A 17,394-nucleotide genomic window follows, 5' to 3' on the forward strand; every position below is an offset into this window, starting at 1 on the left:
GACGTGCGACCGCGCACGGCCCGCCCCGCCCCGCCCCGCTCCGCCCCGAGGGGCCCCGCGTACCCCGCACAGAGGGAGCCGCTGGGACACCGCACCGTCCCGCACCGCCCGCCCCCCGCACCCGCCCGCCTCCGGGGGTTGTCTCAGCCGCATCCCAAGCCCCGGCCGGAGGATGGGGGTCCAAGCGCTGCAAGGAGGACGTGGAGGGGCTGGGGGTGCCCAGAGAAGGGAATGGAGGTGGGGAAGGGTGTGGAGCAGAAGGAGAAGGGTCTGGAGAAGTTGTGAGGAGCAGCTGAGGGCCCTGGGGGTGTTGATCCTGGAGCAGAGGAGGCTGAGGGGAGACCTTCTGGCTCTCTGCAACCCCCTGAGAGGAGGTTGGAGCCAGGGGGGGTCGGGCTCTGCTCCCAAGGAACAAGGGATGGGCCAAGAGGAACTTTTGGCACAACTCAAGTGGTGCCAGGGGAGGTTTAGGTTGGAGCTGGGGAAGAATTTCTCCCTGGAAAGGGTTGTCAGGGCCTGGCCCAGGCTGCCCAGGGCAGGGCTGGAGTCCCCATCATCCCTGGAGGGGTTTCAGAGAAAGCCCTGGGGATGTGGGGATGAGGGACATGGGGGGGGCGACCCCCCATGGGGGAGGACTCGATGACTATGAAGTCGTTTCCAACCTAAACCATCCCCTGATTCTCTCTGCCACCCCTCAGTCCCCTCTCCCCACATCCCTCCCTCTCCCCCCCACCCCATCCCCTCCTCCCCAGAGCTGCACCCCAGCTCTGGTCCCTCCCCTGCCCACCCAGACCCCCCATTTGCGCCCAGAATCCAGCGAGAGCTCTCCCAGATGTTTTCACTCCTCCAGGAGGTTTCTGGCTCGCTGGATGTTTTTCTGCTCTTTCTGGCCGTCTCCGGTTTCTTTCAGCACGTTCATTATTTGTTCCACTCCGCTTCCGTAGAAAGCCCCCGGTGTTTTGGGAGAGGTTTTCTCCCCCCAGACCGTTGCTCCTTTTAGCTGCTGTGGTTAACCCAGCGGGACGGCAGCCAGGGCGGCTGCGGCAGGAGGAGGCACACACCGGGTATTGCCCACAAAGATCCCCTTCCCTGGAAGATAGTGTCAATAAAATAAAATAAAACAAAAATAAAATGAAACAATAAAATGAAACAAAAAAGAAATAAAATTATAAAATGAAATAAAATAATAAAATTATAAAATAAAATGAAATAAATTAAATAATAAAATGAAATAAAAGATATAAAATTAAACAAAGTAATATAAAATAATGAAATGAAATAACAAAATAAAATGAAATAAAATATTGAAACGGAATAAAATAAAATATAAATGAAATGGGAGATGTTTCCTTATAAGGGCCACCTCCAGGTCCTTCCTGGTTTCTCTGACCGGTTACTCTGGTGCCATCTGCAGCCCTGTGGCCGTGGGGACACGTGGAGAAGCTGCCACCTCCCCTTGGCAAAGCTTTCGCTGAGCCCACCCGGGTCAGTCCCCGCGGGTGTGACCCCATCACCACCTCCCGACCCGCACACGCGTGTCCCAGCACGGCCACCCGTGACGCCGCCCCGCTGCCGGGCAGTCCCCACGGTGACCGCGTCCCGTGCCTGCCAGGCAGCGCTGGGAGGGAAGGGAGGGGAAGGGAACCCCCGGGTCTCCTATCGAGGTGGAAAGGAAAAGTTCAGCTGGGGATAAGGGCCGGGACGGGGAATAAAAAGCTGGGGAGCAAACAGAAAATGCACCCCCCACCCAGGCACCTCTCCTGTGCGTGTCTGAGTGAGCCCCGTGACACTCCTGTGACACTCCTGTGACACCTTGTGCCCTTCCTGTGCCTGGGGGGGGACATTCTAGCCCGGGGGTGACCTGACAGTTTTAACAGCTGTTCTCTGCAATGTAAAACCTCTGCCCAAAGGAGGGAGACGGGCCCAAAGTGCAGCGAAAAAAAGGAAAGAGGAAAAATAAAAATAAAACAGGAAAAACAAAGATGAAAAGGAAAAGAAAGAGGAAAAGGAAAAGAAAAAGAAGGAGAAAAAGAAAGAGAAAAAGAAAGAGAAAAAGAAAGAGACAAAGAAAAAGAAAAAAAGAAAAGAACAAAAAGAAAAGGAGAAAGAAAAAAAAAGAAAAAAAAAAAAAAAGAAAAGAAAAGAAAAAAGGGGACTTGCTCAACAACGCTGAAGGCAAGATCCTTAGCAGAATATTTGTCGAGGCCAAGGGTCTGAATGTGTCACTGCAGGGACAGGAGTGCAGTAGAAAAACCAAGTTTGTTCCCTGCTGCTGCGTTTGCTGGGTGGAAAACCCACAGGGCAGGCAGAGGAATTGTCAGCAGATGAGGTGACAAAGAACAGACAATGGTTAATCATGAATGGTGATGAGCTGCCCCTGAGACATCCCCCCCAGGAATGGGGGAAAACAAGGAGAACAGGGAAAAGAGGAGAAGGGAAGGGAAGGGAAGGGAAGGGAAGGGAAGGGAAGGGAAGGGAAGGGAAGGGGGAAGGGAAGGGGGAAGGGAAGGGAAGGGAAGAGAAGAGAAGAGAAGAGAAGAGAAGAGAAGAGAAGAGAAGAGAAGAGAAGAGAAGAGAAGAGAAGAGAAGAGAAGAGAGAAGAGAGAAGAGAGAAGAGAGAAGAGAGAAGAGAGAAGAGAGAAGAGAAAGCTCAACATTGCCATGTTCCAGTAATTAAAGGGGGCTACAAAGGAGATGGAGACTCCCTGTGTACAAGGAGTCCCATGGACAAGATGTGGGGCAATGGGCACAAGGTGCTCCTGGGGAGATTCCCATTGGACACAAGAGGAGAATGTTTCCCATGAAGACAGAGATTGGAATGGTCTCCCAGGGGAAGGGATGGATTCCCCCACTTTGGATCATGAGGTCCCTTCCAACCCAAACCATTCTGTGATTCTGTGATTCCATAAGCAATAATATTCAATGGGTTGGAGCAGATGATCCTTGGGGTCCCTTCCAACCTGGCACTCCATGATTCCATGTCCCAGCCCATGGGAGGGCTCTGTACCAGGCACTGCCTCTCTGCACGTTCCCAGACAATCCCTGCCAGGGCTGAACAATGAGCTGGCAGAGTCTGCTGATGACACCAAACCATTCAGGAGATTCAGCTGGAAAGCTGGCTGTGAAGAGCTGCAGAGGCTCTCCTGACCCGGGGGTCACCACAAGTGTCGACAGCTTTTGACATGAAAATAATCGTTGGCAAATGGGCAAAAATCTCCCCAGGGAAGCTGTGGCTGCCCCATCCCTGGCAGTGTTGAAGGTTGGATGGGGCTTGGAGCCCCCTGGGCTGGGGGAGGGGTCCCTGACCATGGGAGGGGTGGCACTGGATGAATCCATTCTATGATCCTATGATTCCATAACTCCTGGGCTTCGAGAACACCAACAGCTGAGCTGACCAAGATCTGCACCCAGGGCACGGGGAGAGCAGGGAGGAAGGAGTGGAGGTGCCCCACATCACACCCAGTGGTGGTGGGGATGCCAGCTGAGAAGACAGCTGCAAAACTACTGAATGGGAGGGGGTCAATTGGGTTTTTTCCCCCCAGCACGTGTTTCTTGGGTTAAAATGTCGGTGGGTGACACGTGGTGGAATTCATTGCCAGAGGGTGTTTACAAAGCAGAAAGGGGTTTTAAAAGCCATTAGGCAAATTTGTGGGAGAAAAAAAAATTGATTGAGGGCTATTAGAGGCAGAGGCAGATGTAGCCTCTGGCTCAGGAGGGCTGTGAGCTGTGGGTTTGTCAGGAGCCTGCAGCAGATGAGATATTGTGGGTACCCTGCTCTGCTCCTGTGCTCCTCCTCTTGGGATCACAGAAATGGGATGCAGGGATGTGCAGGGCTTGGCTCTGGCCCAGGGGAGTTGCTCTCATGCTGTTTGTGCTCCCGGCTTTCTTGGGAGGGGGTGGAAACTCCTTCAGTGTTCACATGTTCTTTGTGGATCTCAGTTCTTCGTGCAGGACGTGTCTGGATGTTCCTGCACAGGACATGCTCTCTGCAGGCAGCAGAGTTCTTTAACGTCCTTTGAGATCTATAAATTGCATCCATCAGCAGGAATTGGCAGGGTCCTGGATCACTCTGGTCTAACTCAGCCTCTTCCAGCTCAGTGTTCTCAGCGTGGGATGTCCCTGCCCCCTCTGGACATGGTGTGGGAATGGCAGAAGTGAGGCAGGAGAATGGAAGTTCCCACAGCAGTGATTGTCCCCCGTCCCACTGCCTCCTCATCCTCAGTACCTCATCCACACAGAATCATCAAACGCTCAGCACCCTCACCCCAAACAATTTCTCCCTCCCTCCCTCCCTCCCTGCCCAAGATCTCCTCTCCATCTCCCCTCTCCCAGCTGCAAACCCTTCCCCCTGGGAGGCTCCCATCCCTCCAGGCCCTTGTCCCAAGTCCCTCCCCAGCTTTCCTGGAGCCCCTTCAGGACCTGGAAGCTGCTCCAAGGTCTCCCCATTGCAGCCTTCTCTTCTCCAGCCTCAACACCCCCAACTCTCTCAGCCTGGCTCCAGAGCAGAGCTGCTCCAGCCCTCCCAGCAGCTCCAGGGCCTCCTCTGCACTGGCTCCAGCAGCTCCGTGTCCTTCTGCTGCTGGGGACCCCAGAGCTGGACACAGCTTTACCCCAGGGGGGTCTCCCCAGAGCAGAGGGGACAATCCCCTCCCTGGCCCTGCTGCTCACACTGCTGGGGGTTTGATGGCTCCTGGGCACCTTCTCCTCACCCTGGGTCCCTCTCCCTGGGGTTCCTGGGTTCCATTCTGGGGTTCCATTCTCTGCCCAGCCTGGAGTTTTTTAAACCCCTTCCAGGTTTTTTTTTTTGCTTTTATTCCTCACCAGCCCACTCCAGGGATGGGTTTCAGAGGAGAGCTCAGGTGCTCAGCTCCACGGCCCATCAGGAGCTACTGATGTCTGGGCTGACCTCCCCTTTCCCCCCCTCCTCCCCTCCTTGGGGGCCCCTCTTGGCTTTCTGTCTATTTTTATCCCCATTTGATGGATGGAGCTGGGCTGGAACAACATGAGATGTTTCTGCACAGCTTGCACTTTAGGGTTTCAGGTTCAGTCTGGGTGCCAGACTGACTCCAAGGAAGCCAAAAAACATCTTCCCTGTTGCTTTGCCTCCTCCCAGCCCATTTCTTCGTGGTTTTTGGGGGACAAACACTTGGCCAGCACAACAGCTGCTCAGGAATCTGTGTTGACCAAAACTCATGTATTTGAGGCTGAAACCTGGAGTGAACAAATGACAAGAGGAACTTTTGGCACAACTCATGTTGTGCCAGGGGAGGTTTAGGTTGGAGCTGGGGAAGAATTTCTCCCTGGAAAGGGTTGTCAGGGCCTGTCCCAGGCTGCCCAGGGCAGGGCTGGAGTCCCCATCATCCCTGGGGGGGTTTCAGAGCCTGGGGATGTGGGGATGAGGGACATGGGGAGGGGGTGGCCTTGGCAGTGCTGGGGGAAGGGTTGGATTTGAGGATCCTAAAGATCTTTTCCAAGATAAACAATTCCATGATTTGCTGCCCAAGCCCTCCTGGTTGGAGTTGTGCCCTGGCAGCTCCCAGACTGTGCAGGGATCACATCCCCATCCCTGCTGGCAGCAGACAGAGCCCCGGGTGTGGAAGCAGAGAGGGGTGCAGGTGGTGACAGCAGGGTGGGTGGGTGGGATGGGGACATCTGCTGCCACTGCTCACAGAAGCTAAAAATGGGATGTCTGGAGGCTGCTTGGGAAGGCTGACCTTGAGAACAGGAGGCTCAGAGGAGACCTGGTCACCGTGGTCCTGTTCTTAAAGGGCACCTCCAAGAGGAAGGAGATTCATTTTTTACAAGGAGTCACATGGAAAAGAGGAGGGATGATGGGTGCAGGTGACAGCTGGGGAGATCCTGATTAAACACCAGAAGAAAATTTTTCACTATGACAACAGTTGGACATTGGAATCATCATGGAACCACAGAATGGCTTTGGTTGAGTTCCAGCCCCCTGCATGGTGGTGTCCAACCCACAGCACAACCAACCCAGGGAAGGGGGGAAATAATTCTTTAATGAGAGGGTGCTGAGCCCCTGGGTGCCCAGGTTGCCCCCCAGAAGCTGTGGCTGCCCCATCCCTGGCAGTGCTGAAGGTTGGATGGGGCTTGGACTGGGGGAGGGGTCCCTGACCATGGAAGGGGCTTGGATGGTCTTTCAGGTCCCACCAACCCAAACCCATCCATGATTCTGTGGGGTTCTTTACCCCAAATCCTAGGCTGGATCCAGCCCGTGTCCTTCCTGCTCACCCCACCAGGGCAGGGGACAAACCCAACCCAGCACCTGGAGCTTTTTTTTGCTCTGTCCCCAAACTGTTCTACAGCCACAGGAACCAAACCCTCCCTGCATCCCCTGGACCAGCACCTGAGGGCAGGAGAAGAACCTGGAGCTGGGCCTGGAGGTCCTGGGGAGGACACATGTCCTGGAGAGCAGTGGGGCTGTGAGGGGATGGGACCTGCAGGAGCCAGTGTGGATTTCCTCAGGAAACCATGTCCTGAGGAGCAGGAAATACCCTGGCAGCAGAACAGGGAGGCTGGGAGCTGGAAACCTTGTGCACAGTGTGTCCTGCAGCTCTGGACACACTGTCCCCAGCCCACAGAACCACCTGCAGCCAGGAAATCCCCCCAGACCCCTGCCCAGGAGCAGCATGGAGCCCACCCAGCTGCCTGCAGGAGCAGATGAAGAGCAGGAGAGGGGGGGCTGGCACCAACCTGGAGCCCTCGGTTCAGCTGGATGCACAGAATTCCCAAACCCTTCCTCTTGGGTGGGAGCAGCTCCTCACCTGCCTGGGGCTCCCAGGGCTCTGACCTCCCTCTGTCCTGACCCTGCTCCCCTCCACACCTGGATCAGACAGGGATGATGCCTTCCCTCCTGCCCCTGGTGCCTGCCTCAGCTCCCGTGTGTCCCAGAGCCTGTCCTGGGGTTCTCTCACCTTCTCCTGGCTCCCACACAGCCCCTGCCAGCTGCCCACCCCTCTGCCCACCCCTCAGAGCCACCCCAGGTCCCCAGACACAGCATCGAGTGCTGCAGCCACAGGAAGACAGGCAGGAGGCACCCCAAGTCCTGGGAAGTTGAGCCTTAGAAATGGCCTGGGCTGGGGAGCCCAACACTTCATAGAATCATCAAATCATGGAATGGTTGGGTTGGGGGGACCTTAAATCCCCCCCAGTGCCACCCCTGCCATGGTCAGGGACCCCTCCCCCAGCCCAGGGGGCTCCAAGCCCCATCCAACCTTCAACACTGCCAGGGATGGGGCAGCCACAGCTTCTGGGGGCAACGTGGGATCCGTGTTTGCTGTTCCAGCAGAGAGGAGTTAAGTGGAGCTTGGGCTGTCCCATGGCAGCTGAGGATTTCCCTCTTCCAACAGCTTTTCAACACTTTTTTTTTTTTTTTTTTTTTACCTTTTATTAATAAAAAGAAAAGAGGTGGAAGATGAAGCAAGGCTTTCATAACAAAGCTTTTTTTTCCCCTTTTTCTCTTTGTGGTAAAACCATCATAGGAACACAGAAGGGTTTGGGTTGGAAGAGACCTTAAACATCATCTGGTTCCCACACCCAAAGGACCCCAAAGATCACCTGGTTCCCACCCAAAAAGGACCCCAAAGACCACCTGGTTCTCACCAGCCCAGCTTGCATGAGGTGAAACAGAGACTTTGAGCATGAAGTTGATGTAAACTCTCATCTCTGGGGGGTCAAAGTGAGTGGGGACAGCCTGGAGCTTGGCTGCTAAATCCCTCTCTTTGTGCTTTTGAGACAAAACCAAAACAACCTCAGCAGACCACAACAGCAACGAAAACAAAGAAAAAAAAAAAAAAAAAGGAACTTTTGTCCCCTGCAGCGTGCCACCCCCCGGGTCCTGCTGCCCCCAGGAGATTGGATGGTGCTGAAAGGGGAATGAGAACTGAGGAGTTTGGGCTCCAGGAGCCAAGTTAATTCCATGTGTTTTGTCGAAGGCTTTGTCAGAGCAGAGCAGGTGGAGGCAGGGGAGTGGTTGGAACAGTGAGCAGGGCCAGGGGGTGACATTGAAGGTTTGGCTTCATGGTCACGGGAGGAAATGGCATGGGAGAAAATGCAAAGTCATGCCCTGGAGTCACTGAACAAACATCTCTGCCTCAAAGCAGGCCCCTGGTTGGGAAGGAATGAGAGAGGGAAAGGGGGAAAAGGGGAAAAGGGCTGTGTGGGCTCGGCATCCCCAGGGGGGGGGATCCAGACCTGGGGCATGGGGAGGCATCTCCAGGGTCCAGACCCTGCACCAGCCAGGAGGGAAAAAAACCAAAACCATAAACTGTGGAAAATGGAAAATGGTGCAGAGAAGAGGAAGGGCTGAGGGAATGCAGAGGGGAGAGCAGCCCAGCTTGGGAGCTTCTCAAAACAGATGTTGGGGGAGATAAGGTGGCTGGGGGCAGCTTTATCAGTGGAAAACACGGGAGCAGGAGGAGATCTGCTGGAGCTGATGGATGGGTTTTGTGCCAGGGGAACTTGTTCTGAGCTGGCTGAAGAGTGGGAAGAGGTTTCCAGCTGTTGGAGGAGGCAAACTGGGACAAACTGGGAGCCTGCCCGTTTCTGCTGGGGAGCTGCTGCCCAGCTTGGAGCAGCCAGGTTGTCCCAGCAGGCCCCAGGTTGGGTGCTCCAGGTTGGGGTGAGGGGCATGGCTGGTTCTGTGTCCCCCACATCATGGAGGGCTTGGGGAGCACCATCACTCAGCAGGAAAGCTGCTGGGCCATGGCCACTTGGCCAGTTCCCACTGGTGGCTGTGGAGTTGCTCAGCCCATGGGTTTGCTGGTTCTGTCTCCAGGAGGTCTCAACCTGTCCTCTCCCATGAGAGGGAGAAGTTCCCAGAGCATCCACTGTGGAGCGATGTTCCCGCAGGGATCGGGGCTGCCGGACCCCCCTGCCCCCCTCCTGCCTCCCAAAGCCCAATTCAGATGCTGCTCAGATGCCTCCAGTTATGCAACCAGCTGATCACTATGCAGATGTATGCAGCTCTCCCTGACACAATGTCCTCGTTTCTTTCAGCTTCTCTTTGGGAAATTCAGCACTTCCTGGGGGAGTGTAAGCTGAGGTCCTGGGGAACCATCTGGAACCCTCCCAGCCCCAGATCCCCCCTGAGCTGGTACCAGAAATCTCCCCACCCTTACTGCTGGAGTCCTCCTGCCCCCTGTCCCCTGCTTGCCAACTCCACCCAGCACCCTGGGGTCACAACCGGTGCCCATCCCCTGGTGCCAGAAGGGGGAAGATGGAAGGGGGCAGGGGTTGGATCTGCGTGGCCCATCCAGCTCCAGAACCTGGCACCAGCCAGTAGCTGGAGTGAGGACAAGGACAGAGCCCAGCAGCACCTCTCTGCCACGTCCTCATAGGGCTTGGGGAGCTGCTGAAACAATCATCTGCTAATTAGTGCCCTCTGATGGGTTCTCCTCCAGGGCTTGCTGCTTTTTGAATCCACAGAAAAGTTTCATGGAATCATAGACACATGGAATGTGGGTGGTTGGAAGGGCCCTCTGGAGATGCTGGAGTCCAAACTCCCTGGCACAGCAGGATCAGCCAGGGCAGCCCAGACAGGAACACATCCAGGGGGGTTTTGGAAGGCAGCAGAGAAGGAGAGGAACCTCATCTGGAGGTTGGGGGGGTTGGGGGGGTTTGGAAGGCAGCAGAGAAGGAGACTCCACAACCTCTCTGGGCAGCCTGGGCCAGGGCTCCCTCAGCCTCACAGCAAAGAAGTTTCTCCTCATCTGGAGCTGGAATTTCCCATTCTCTAGCTCAAAGGTTTAGCACCCAGGACACCCTGCATCAAGGGGTTCCTCCACTCAGCTCCCCAGTGCACTCAGCATCACCTCCTTCCACCTGAACTGAAGGGGCTACAAGAAAGCTGGGGGAGGGACTTGGACATAGGGGGGTAGGGAGAGGACAAGGGAAATGGGTTAAAACTTGGAGAGAAAGGGGAGATTGAGGTTGGAGATGGGGAGAAATTGTTTGGGGTGAGGGTGCTGAGCCCCTGGGTGCCCAGGTTGCCCCCAGAAGCTGTGGCTGCCCCATCCCTGGCAGTGTTGAAGGTTGGATGGGGCTTGGAGCCCCCTGGGCTGGGGGAGGGTTCCTGACCATGGCAGGGGAGGCACTGGGGGGGATTTAAGGTTCTTCCAAACCATTCCAAGAGTCTCAGCTGTGACCATGTTCTTTGAGCAGGGATTGGGAAGGAGATTTTTGTCACTGGGACAGTGTGAGGCTCATCTCTGGGTCACCATCTCAGCAGGGCTGGAGGAGAGGCCGAGGGATGGGATGAGGGATGAGAATGGAGGGATGGGGATCAGGGATGGGATGAGGGTGGAGGGTGGAGGGATGAGTGAGGGGGATGGGATGAAGGGGTGAGGGATGGGCTGAAGCTGATGGTGTGCCTGGAGGGGACAGCAGGGATGTCACATGGTGTCACAGCCTGGGCCTTGTGTTACACACAGGCACACAGACAGACACACAGACACACACACAGAGACACACGCAGACAGAGACAGACACACAGACAGGCACAAAGACAGACACACAGACACAGACACACACACACACACAGACAGAGACACAGACAGACACACACACAGAGACACAGAGACACACACACACAGAGACACAGACTCACACACACAGACAGACACAGACACAAACTCTCTCACACACACACAGACACAAACTCTCTCACACACGCACACACATGCCATGGGCTGTGGTCTCCATGTCCCTCCCCTCCATGGCACAGCCAGCCTTGTGCACATGTGTGTGCATGACCATGGCACACGGCTGTGGGGTCCCTGTGTGCACAGCCTGGGGCATCACACACGTGTACAGCTCCACAGCACACACATGTACAGCTCCACAGCACACACATGTACAGCTCTGCAGCACACACATGTGGCACATGGGCGTGACCACAGCACACGTCTGGATCCTGCCCTGACCCTCCCACCCCAGGATTTGGGTGAAGGAGATGTCACAGACTCAGTGAGGGAACCACAGAATCATCAGAGCTGAAGGAGTCTCCTGAGCTCCTCTGATCCCAGCAGCTGCTGGGACCAGACCCGGCTGCCCCTCCCGCTCCCCTCTCGGAGAGCAAAGTCCCCCCCAGCCCAGGCCCTGCCCATCCCGGGTCTCAGAGCCCCAGGAGGTTCCTCTCCCGAGGTGGGTCCCATCCTAATGTCCCTGGTGGTGCCTCCTCTGCCGGCGTGGGCCCGTGGTGATGGTGGTGGTGATGGTGATCTTGTTGACCGTCAGCCCTCCCGCGCCGTAGCTGTCCAGGTGTGCCTCCCGCCTGTACTCGGAGACTTGTTTGGTGGAGAGCAGCTCCCAGATGGACACCTGCTGCTCCTGGAACTGCCCACAAGTGATGTAGGAGCCCTCAGACCGGAGGAGATCCACTGTCTTCTGGGGGAGGGCTGAGAGGTCTCGGTCTCGGGCATCTGTCACGATGGTGCTGATGGTGCTGATCAGTTCTTGGGTGGGGAGCACCCCTGCCTGGTACTGCTCCAGCAGCTCCTTCCTCTTCTCCTCATGGATGTGGTCAGAGAAGAGCAGGTCCCACAGGGACACCTTCCTGCCCTGGAACCCATCCACTGACATCTCAACAGTGGTGGACCTCAGGGTGTCCTCCCAGGTCCTCTCCTCCTGCAGGTGGGAGTGCTCATCCCCTGGGTCTGTCACCTCTGCTCCTGAGCTGCTCTCATTGACCAGTTCCTTGGCCCTTGCTGCTTCTGCCTTGGTGACAATGGTGGTAACCACAGTTTTCACCTGCTCCAGGGTCAGCTCTCCTGCCTGGTACAGCTCCAGCAGCTCCTTTCTGTTCTCCTCAGGGATGTGCTTGGAGTGGAGCAGATCCCACACAGAGACCTTGTGGCCCCGCAGCTCCCCCACATCCATGTCAACAGTCGTGGTTTTCAAAGCTGTTTCCCATGATTCTTCTTTGGAGGAGCCATCATCCATCTCTGGTGCTGATGCCTTGTCCTGGTTGGAAGGCTTGACTGCAATTAGCAATTTCCTGTCTGTAGTTTCTTTTTTCTTGATGAGAGTGGTGACAACCATCATTAACTGCTCCAAGGCCAATGTCCCTGCACAGTACAGCTCCAGCAGCTCCTTCCTCTTCTCCTCATGGATGTGGTCAGAGAAGAGCAGGTCCCACAGGGACACCTTCCTGCCCTGGAACCCATCCACTGACATCTCAACAGTGGTGGACCTCAGGGTGTCCTCCCAGGTCCTCTCCTCCTGCAGGTGGGAGTGCTCATCCCCTGGGTCTGTCACCTCTGCTCCTGAGCTGCTCTCATTGACCAGTTCCTTGGCCCTTGCTGCTTCTGCCTTGGTGACAATGGTGGTAACCACAGTTTTCACCTGCTCCAGGGTCAGCTCTCCTGCCTGGTACAGCTCCAGCAGCTCCTTTCTGTTCTCCTCAGGGATGTGCTTGGAGTGGAGCAGATCCCACACAGAGACCTTGTGGCCCCGCAGCTCCCCCACATCCATGTCAACAGTCGTGGTTTTCAAAGCTGTTTCCCATGATTCTTCTTTGGAGGAGCCATCATCCACCTCTGGTGCTGATGCCCTGTCCTGGTTGGAAGGCTTGACTGCAATCAGGAATTTTCTGTTTGTAGATTCTTTTTTCTTGATGAGGGTGGTGACAACAGCTTCCATCTGCTCCAGAGTCAACAGCCTCTCATGGTACAGCTCCAGCAGCTCCTGCCTCTTCTCCTCATGGATGTAGTTGGAGAGGAGCAGGTCCCATAGGGAGACCTGCCTGCCCTGGAGCTCACCAGCTGGCACATCGATGGTGGTAGACTTCAAGATGTTATCCAGTTGCACTGAGAAATCATCTCCATTTTCCTCTGCCTGTGTCACCACCTTGGGTGGACTCCTGGAGCTTGCCCTGAGGGCGGCATTTGCGGCGTCTGTTCTGTTGATGATGTTGGTGACCACAGTGGCCACCTGCTCTGTGGTCAGTATCCCTGCTCTGTACAGCTCCAGCAGCTCCTGACGCCTCCCTTGAGGGACGTGCTTGGAGAAGAGCAGATCCAGCAAGGAGACGTTTTGTCCCTGGAACTCACCCACGGTGACGTGGATGGTTGCAGACTTCAAGGATTTCCTCAACTGTTGCTCTTGGGAGTGTGGATCCTGAGCTGGTTGCGGTGCTTCCACCTCAGTGTTGGGCGTGACTGTGGATGAGCCCGGACCCCCCTTCTCCATCTCAGCCCCGGTGATGATGGCGGTGAGGATGGTGATCAATTCCGGGATGGTCACTGTCCCCGCCTGGTGCTTCCTCAGCAGTTCCTCTCTCTGGTGGTTGGGGACGTAGCGGGAGAAGAGGAGCTCCCAGAGGGTGAGGCTCTGTCCCTGGAAGAGCCCCAGGCTGAGGGTGGTGCGGGCGTTCTGCAGCGCTTGGCGGGCCTCCTCGGGCAGCTGGTAGAGCACCGAGCCCTTGTCCATCAGCTGGAGCATCAGCAGCCCCGTGTCCGGGTCGGGGACGCAGCGGCGCAGGAGCTGCATGTAGGTGAGGTTCTCGTGGGTGTTGGGGTCGAAGCAGCTTCTGCTTTGATTCTCGGGGTTAGAAAGAAACTGGAACATCTCCTGGTCGAAGTAGCCCCTCTCGTAGGCCACCTCCACGGGGACGCGGTGGCTGTGCACGGGGTCGATGATGCCGCCGGTGGCCACTTGGGCCTCCAGCAGGCGGACGGCGTGTTCCTTGACAATGAACTCCTTCTCCATGGCTTGGAAGAGGTTGATCTTCTCCCCCGTGTAGGGCTCTGTGTACCCCGTCACGGCCCCTTCAGCTGACAGCAGCTTCTCATAAAAATCTCTGCCGATGAGTCCCGCGCTCAGCGCCTCCTTCACTGACAGCTTCTGGTTCCTCACGGGGTCGGTGAGGAAGCCTGAAGCAGCCTGGGCCTCCAGCAGCACCAGGGCCGTCCCTGGTGTCAGCAGCCCCCTCACCATGGCGTCATAGATGCTCAGCTTCTTATTCATGGCCTGGATGAAGACCCCAGCGATGAAGTTACTCCCACCCCAACTCATCTCCTTGTGTCCACCAGCAGTCAGGGTGCTCCCTGTGTCCTTTGGGTTGTCCTTCTCAGGGTGTCCATTCATCTTCTCCATTCCTGGCACACTCTGTCTGCTCTGGGGAACTCTCTTCCTCTGAGGAAAGGGAAAGGAACGACTTGGTAAGACACAGGTTCTGCTGCAGTGTCTGTGGTGTGTGTGAATCCACAGAGAATCCTTCTGGTTGGAAAAGACCTTTAAGATCTTTGAGTCCAACCATTTGTCCAGCACTACCAAGGCCACCCCCAAGTCCCTCATCCCCACATCCCCAGGGGTTTCTCTGAAACCCCTCCAGGGATGATGGGGACTCCAGCCCTGCCCTGGGCAGCCTGGGCCAGGCCCTGACAACCCTTTCCAGGGAGAAATTCTTCCCCAGCTCCAACCTAAACCTCCCCTGGCACCACTTGAGTTGTGCCAAAAGTTCCTCTTGGCCCATCCCTTGTTCCTTGGGAGCAGAGCCTGACCCCCCCTGGCTCCAACCTCCTCTCAGGGGGTTGCAGAGAGCCAGAAGGTCTCCCCTCAGCCTCCTCTGCTCCAGGATCAACACCCCCAGGGCCCTCAGCTGCTCCTCACAACTTCTCCAGACCCTTCTCCTTCTGCTCCACACCCTTCCCCACCTCCATTCCCTTCTCTGGACACCCCCAGCCCCTCCAGGGCCCTTTTCTCACCCAAAACTGACCCCAGCACTCGAGGTGCAATCCCCCTGGCTGCCTCAGGAGATGCTTCCAGACCTCTGCAGCACCTGTGGCTCAGGCCCTGAGATCAAATCACTCCTTGCAGAGAAAGTAATTCCAGAGGGAGGTTCTATCTCTTCAGGAGGTCACTCATGGTTGGTCTTTGTCACCAGCTAATTGCCATGTAGGGAAAATGGCAGTGTCAGGCCAGGCCCAGAGTCCTGTGTCCATCCAGAGCCATCAGTAGAGAACAGGGGATGGGTGAGGAGTGGGGTGAGGTCTGGAGCATCTCCTGGGTTTTTGTGTCAAGGCCTGGGAGCTGGGGGTTCTGGAGCTGGGGGGGGTTCTGGAGCTGGGTGGGTTCTGTAAGGTGGGTGGGTTTTGTGCTCTCTGGGTCAGTGTGGTGCTGCTGGAGGGATGTGTCCCATGTTCCAGGTCTCTTTTGGAAGCCCTGCAGCTGGCAGGGTGATGTGGTGATGAGGCCACAGCCATGTAAACACAGCAGAAACGAAACCCAAAGCATTCCCTGGGGAACACCCATCTCCCATAACCTGCAGGGAGTGACAGTAATGATACCTTCAGCTCATTATCGGGGTCAGAGTTTCATTCTCCAGCTCTTTACCTAACTGGTCTCAAACCCTCTGAGTCATTGCTTTTGATCCATTTAAATATTGGATTGATGCTGGGGCAGATGGAGCAGAGCAGAGGAACAAACCCAGCAGCTCCAGAGCTGCCTCCCTGGGACCCTGCCCATGGCTCCAGGCTCTTCTCCAGCCCATGGCTCTGGTCCACCCCAACTTCTCTGCCCTCCCCAAGAGCTGAGACCTCTTGGGAGGTGACAAGCTGGTTGTGCTGCCTTGCCAGGGTGGCACTGGGTGCAGGACAAAGCAGAGCCCTTTGTGTCACACCCTGGAGCAGGTGACACCGATGTAGGGCACGGGAGATGTCGTGCAGACACCAAGGGCTGGGGAGACGTTGCCCAACTGCAGGCTGTCATTAGGTGCTCTCTGATCAGGGCTCCTGGGGCTGGGGCTGGGCTGCACACACAGCTCCCAGGCCGGGACCTGGTTGCCCTTTCAAGATGTCCCAGCAGCCCAGCCCAGGAGGCTTTGGTGGAAGTGGTTTTCCAGCCACAACGGGGAGGGGTGGCCCGGCTGTGCTGTGGTCCCCAGCCCTGCCTGTACCCCATGCACTGGAATGATGTCAGTTCCCCCATCCTGACTCTTGCCCCACAGCCTCGGGCCACCAGGGTCCCAGCTGGGACCCTCAGCACTTTGGCAGCCCCCCAAGTTGGGTGCCTGCAGTCCCACAGCTCTGCTGCCTTCCCCATCCACGTCCCCGTCAGCTCAGCAGAGGGACCCAGGACATGGCGTGTGAGGAGCAGCGGCTCCATCCACCCCTGATGCTGCTTTGTCCTTCTTGGAAAGGACCAAGTTCTGCCTGTGGACCTCCTGCTCACCACCGCCCTGCTCACCAGTCCCAACACCAGATTTTGGGGTAGAAGCAAAGCCCCCTCCATCCCCTCCATGCCCTTGGTGCCTGCACAGAGGGTGCCATGCGGTGTGGTGGCCCCAGTGGCCCCTCCAGATGGGCTTTGTCCTACCTGCTGGACACGTCTCCAGAGCAGCTGGCTCCTGGCAGGCTCTGGTCCTCTTCCTCCTCCTTCTCCTCCTCTCAGCCAGGATGAGCAGCCCAGGCAAGTGCCCAATTTAAATCCTCCCCTTCCCCGCCCCTAGGATGAGGTGGTGGCCCTGCCCTGGGTGCAGGGATGAAACACGGGCGTCCAACCAGAAGTTTGAAGTCTTGTCCTGACAGGGTGCTGGAACATCTCACCCAAACAATAATATTATTGTTTGGACCAGAGGATCTCTGGGGTCCCTTCCAACCCCAAGTTCTGGGATTCTGTGATCACCACAGCCCCGAGGGTGACAGAGGCTGGGACAGGGTTACCAGAGGGATGTAGGACGTGTCTGTCACTGGACGTGGGGCAAGTGATGGATGTGGAGGGTGCAGAGGCACCATGTGGCTTCTGGACTCTGCCACCAACTTCTGCTGGTGGGCTGCCTTGTCCCTGGTCCCTGTGGCCATGGAGGGTCCAGGATTACTCCTGTGCTCTGATGAGTCCCCTGACTGGGGCAGGGACTTAGAGCCATCTTCCTTCAGCTGTCCCTCTGCCTGAGCTGGGACAGAGATGGAGCCTGTCCCTCATTGTGGCCATGCCAGAGGCTGTGGGGGCTGCTGGTGGTGCTGGTGTGGAGTGGGTGGTCCAGCACCCCATCAGGATGAGACATCCACCAGTGGATGAAGCAGTCCCAGGATGGAAACCTCTGGTGCTCCTGGTGTCTGTCCTGGAGCTCTGCTCTGGCCAACGTCTGCTGAGGAGATTGGGACACCTGATCCAGCTCTGCTGGTTGGGTGGGATTGTTCTGGGGTGCAGTCCATGGGGTGGCTGTGTCTGCACTTGGCTGCTGACCCCATCTGTGTAGGAGGGGGGGGGGTGACCCAGAGACCTTCAGGTGTGTCCCTGTCCCCACGTGTCTGCATCATGGAACCCCAGGTGGTTTGGACTGGGAGAGACTTTAAAGATCATCTTGTTCCAACCCCCTGCCATGGTCAGGGACCCCTTCCCCAGCCCAGGGGGCTCCAAGCCCCATCCAACCTTCAA

The 17,394-nt window shown here is 56.6% G+C and overlaps 1 protein-coding gene and 2 long non-coding RNA genes across 4 annotated transcripts; 1 reads left to right on the forward strand and 2 right to left on the reverse strand.

Annotated features, from left to right (window-relative positions):
* Nucleotides 1-61: 61 nt before the first annotated feature.
* On the forward strand, nucleotides 62-4,808 carry LOC139793640 (uncharacterized). 2 transcript variants are annotated; one of them, XR_011724681.1, is made up of 3 exons: nucleotides 62-237; nucleotides 1,415-1,601; nucleotides 2,671-4,808. It is a non-coding gene; the product is annotated as an uncharacterized lncRNA (long non-coding RNA). The 2 variants fall into 2 exon arrangements; XR_011724682.1 differs by having other exon boundaries at nucleotides 63-237; nucleotides 3,952-4,724.
* On the reverse strand, nucleotides 4,794-6,019 carry LOC139793643 (uncharacterized). Its single transcript, XR_011724685.1, has 2 exons — nucleotides 5,715-6,019; nucleotides 4,794-5,211 (listed from the first exon to the last, which is right to left on the reverse strand). It is a non-coding gene; the product is annotated as an uncharacterized lncRNA (long non-coding RNA).
* A 4,307-nt stretch (nucleotides 6,020-10,326) lies between these two features.
* On the reverse strand, nucleotides 10,327-17,150 carry LOC139793625 (epiplakin-like). The gene is made up of 2 exons (XM_071738590.1): nucleotides 16,333-17,150; nucleotides 10,327-14,151 (listed from the first exon to the last, which is right to left on the reverse strand). Exon 2 carries the CDS (start codon nucleotides 14,110-14,112, stop codon nucleotides 11,173-11,175), a length of 2,940 nt encoding a protein of 979 aa, XP_071594691.1. The 5' UTR covers nucleotides 14,113-14,151; nucleotides 16,333-17,150; the 3' UTR covers nucleotides 10,327-11,172.
* Nucleotides 17,151-17,394: the final 244 nt, after the last annotated feature.

The sequence above is a fragment of the Heliangelus exortis genome, chromosome 2 (assembly GCF_036169615.1).
Source record: "Heliangelus exortis chromosome 2, bHelExo1.hap1, whole genome shotgun sequence".
NCBI lineage: Eukaryota > Metazoa > Chordata > Aves > Apodiformes > Trochilidae > Heliangelus > Heliangelus exortis.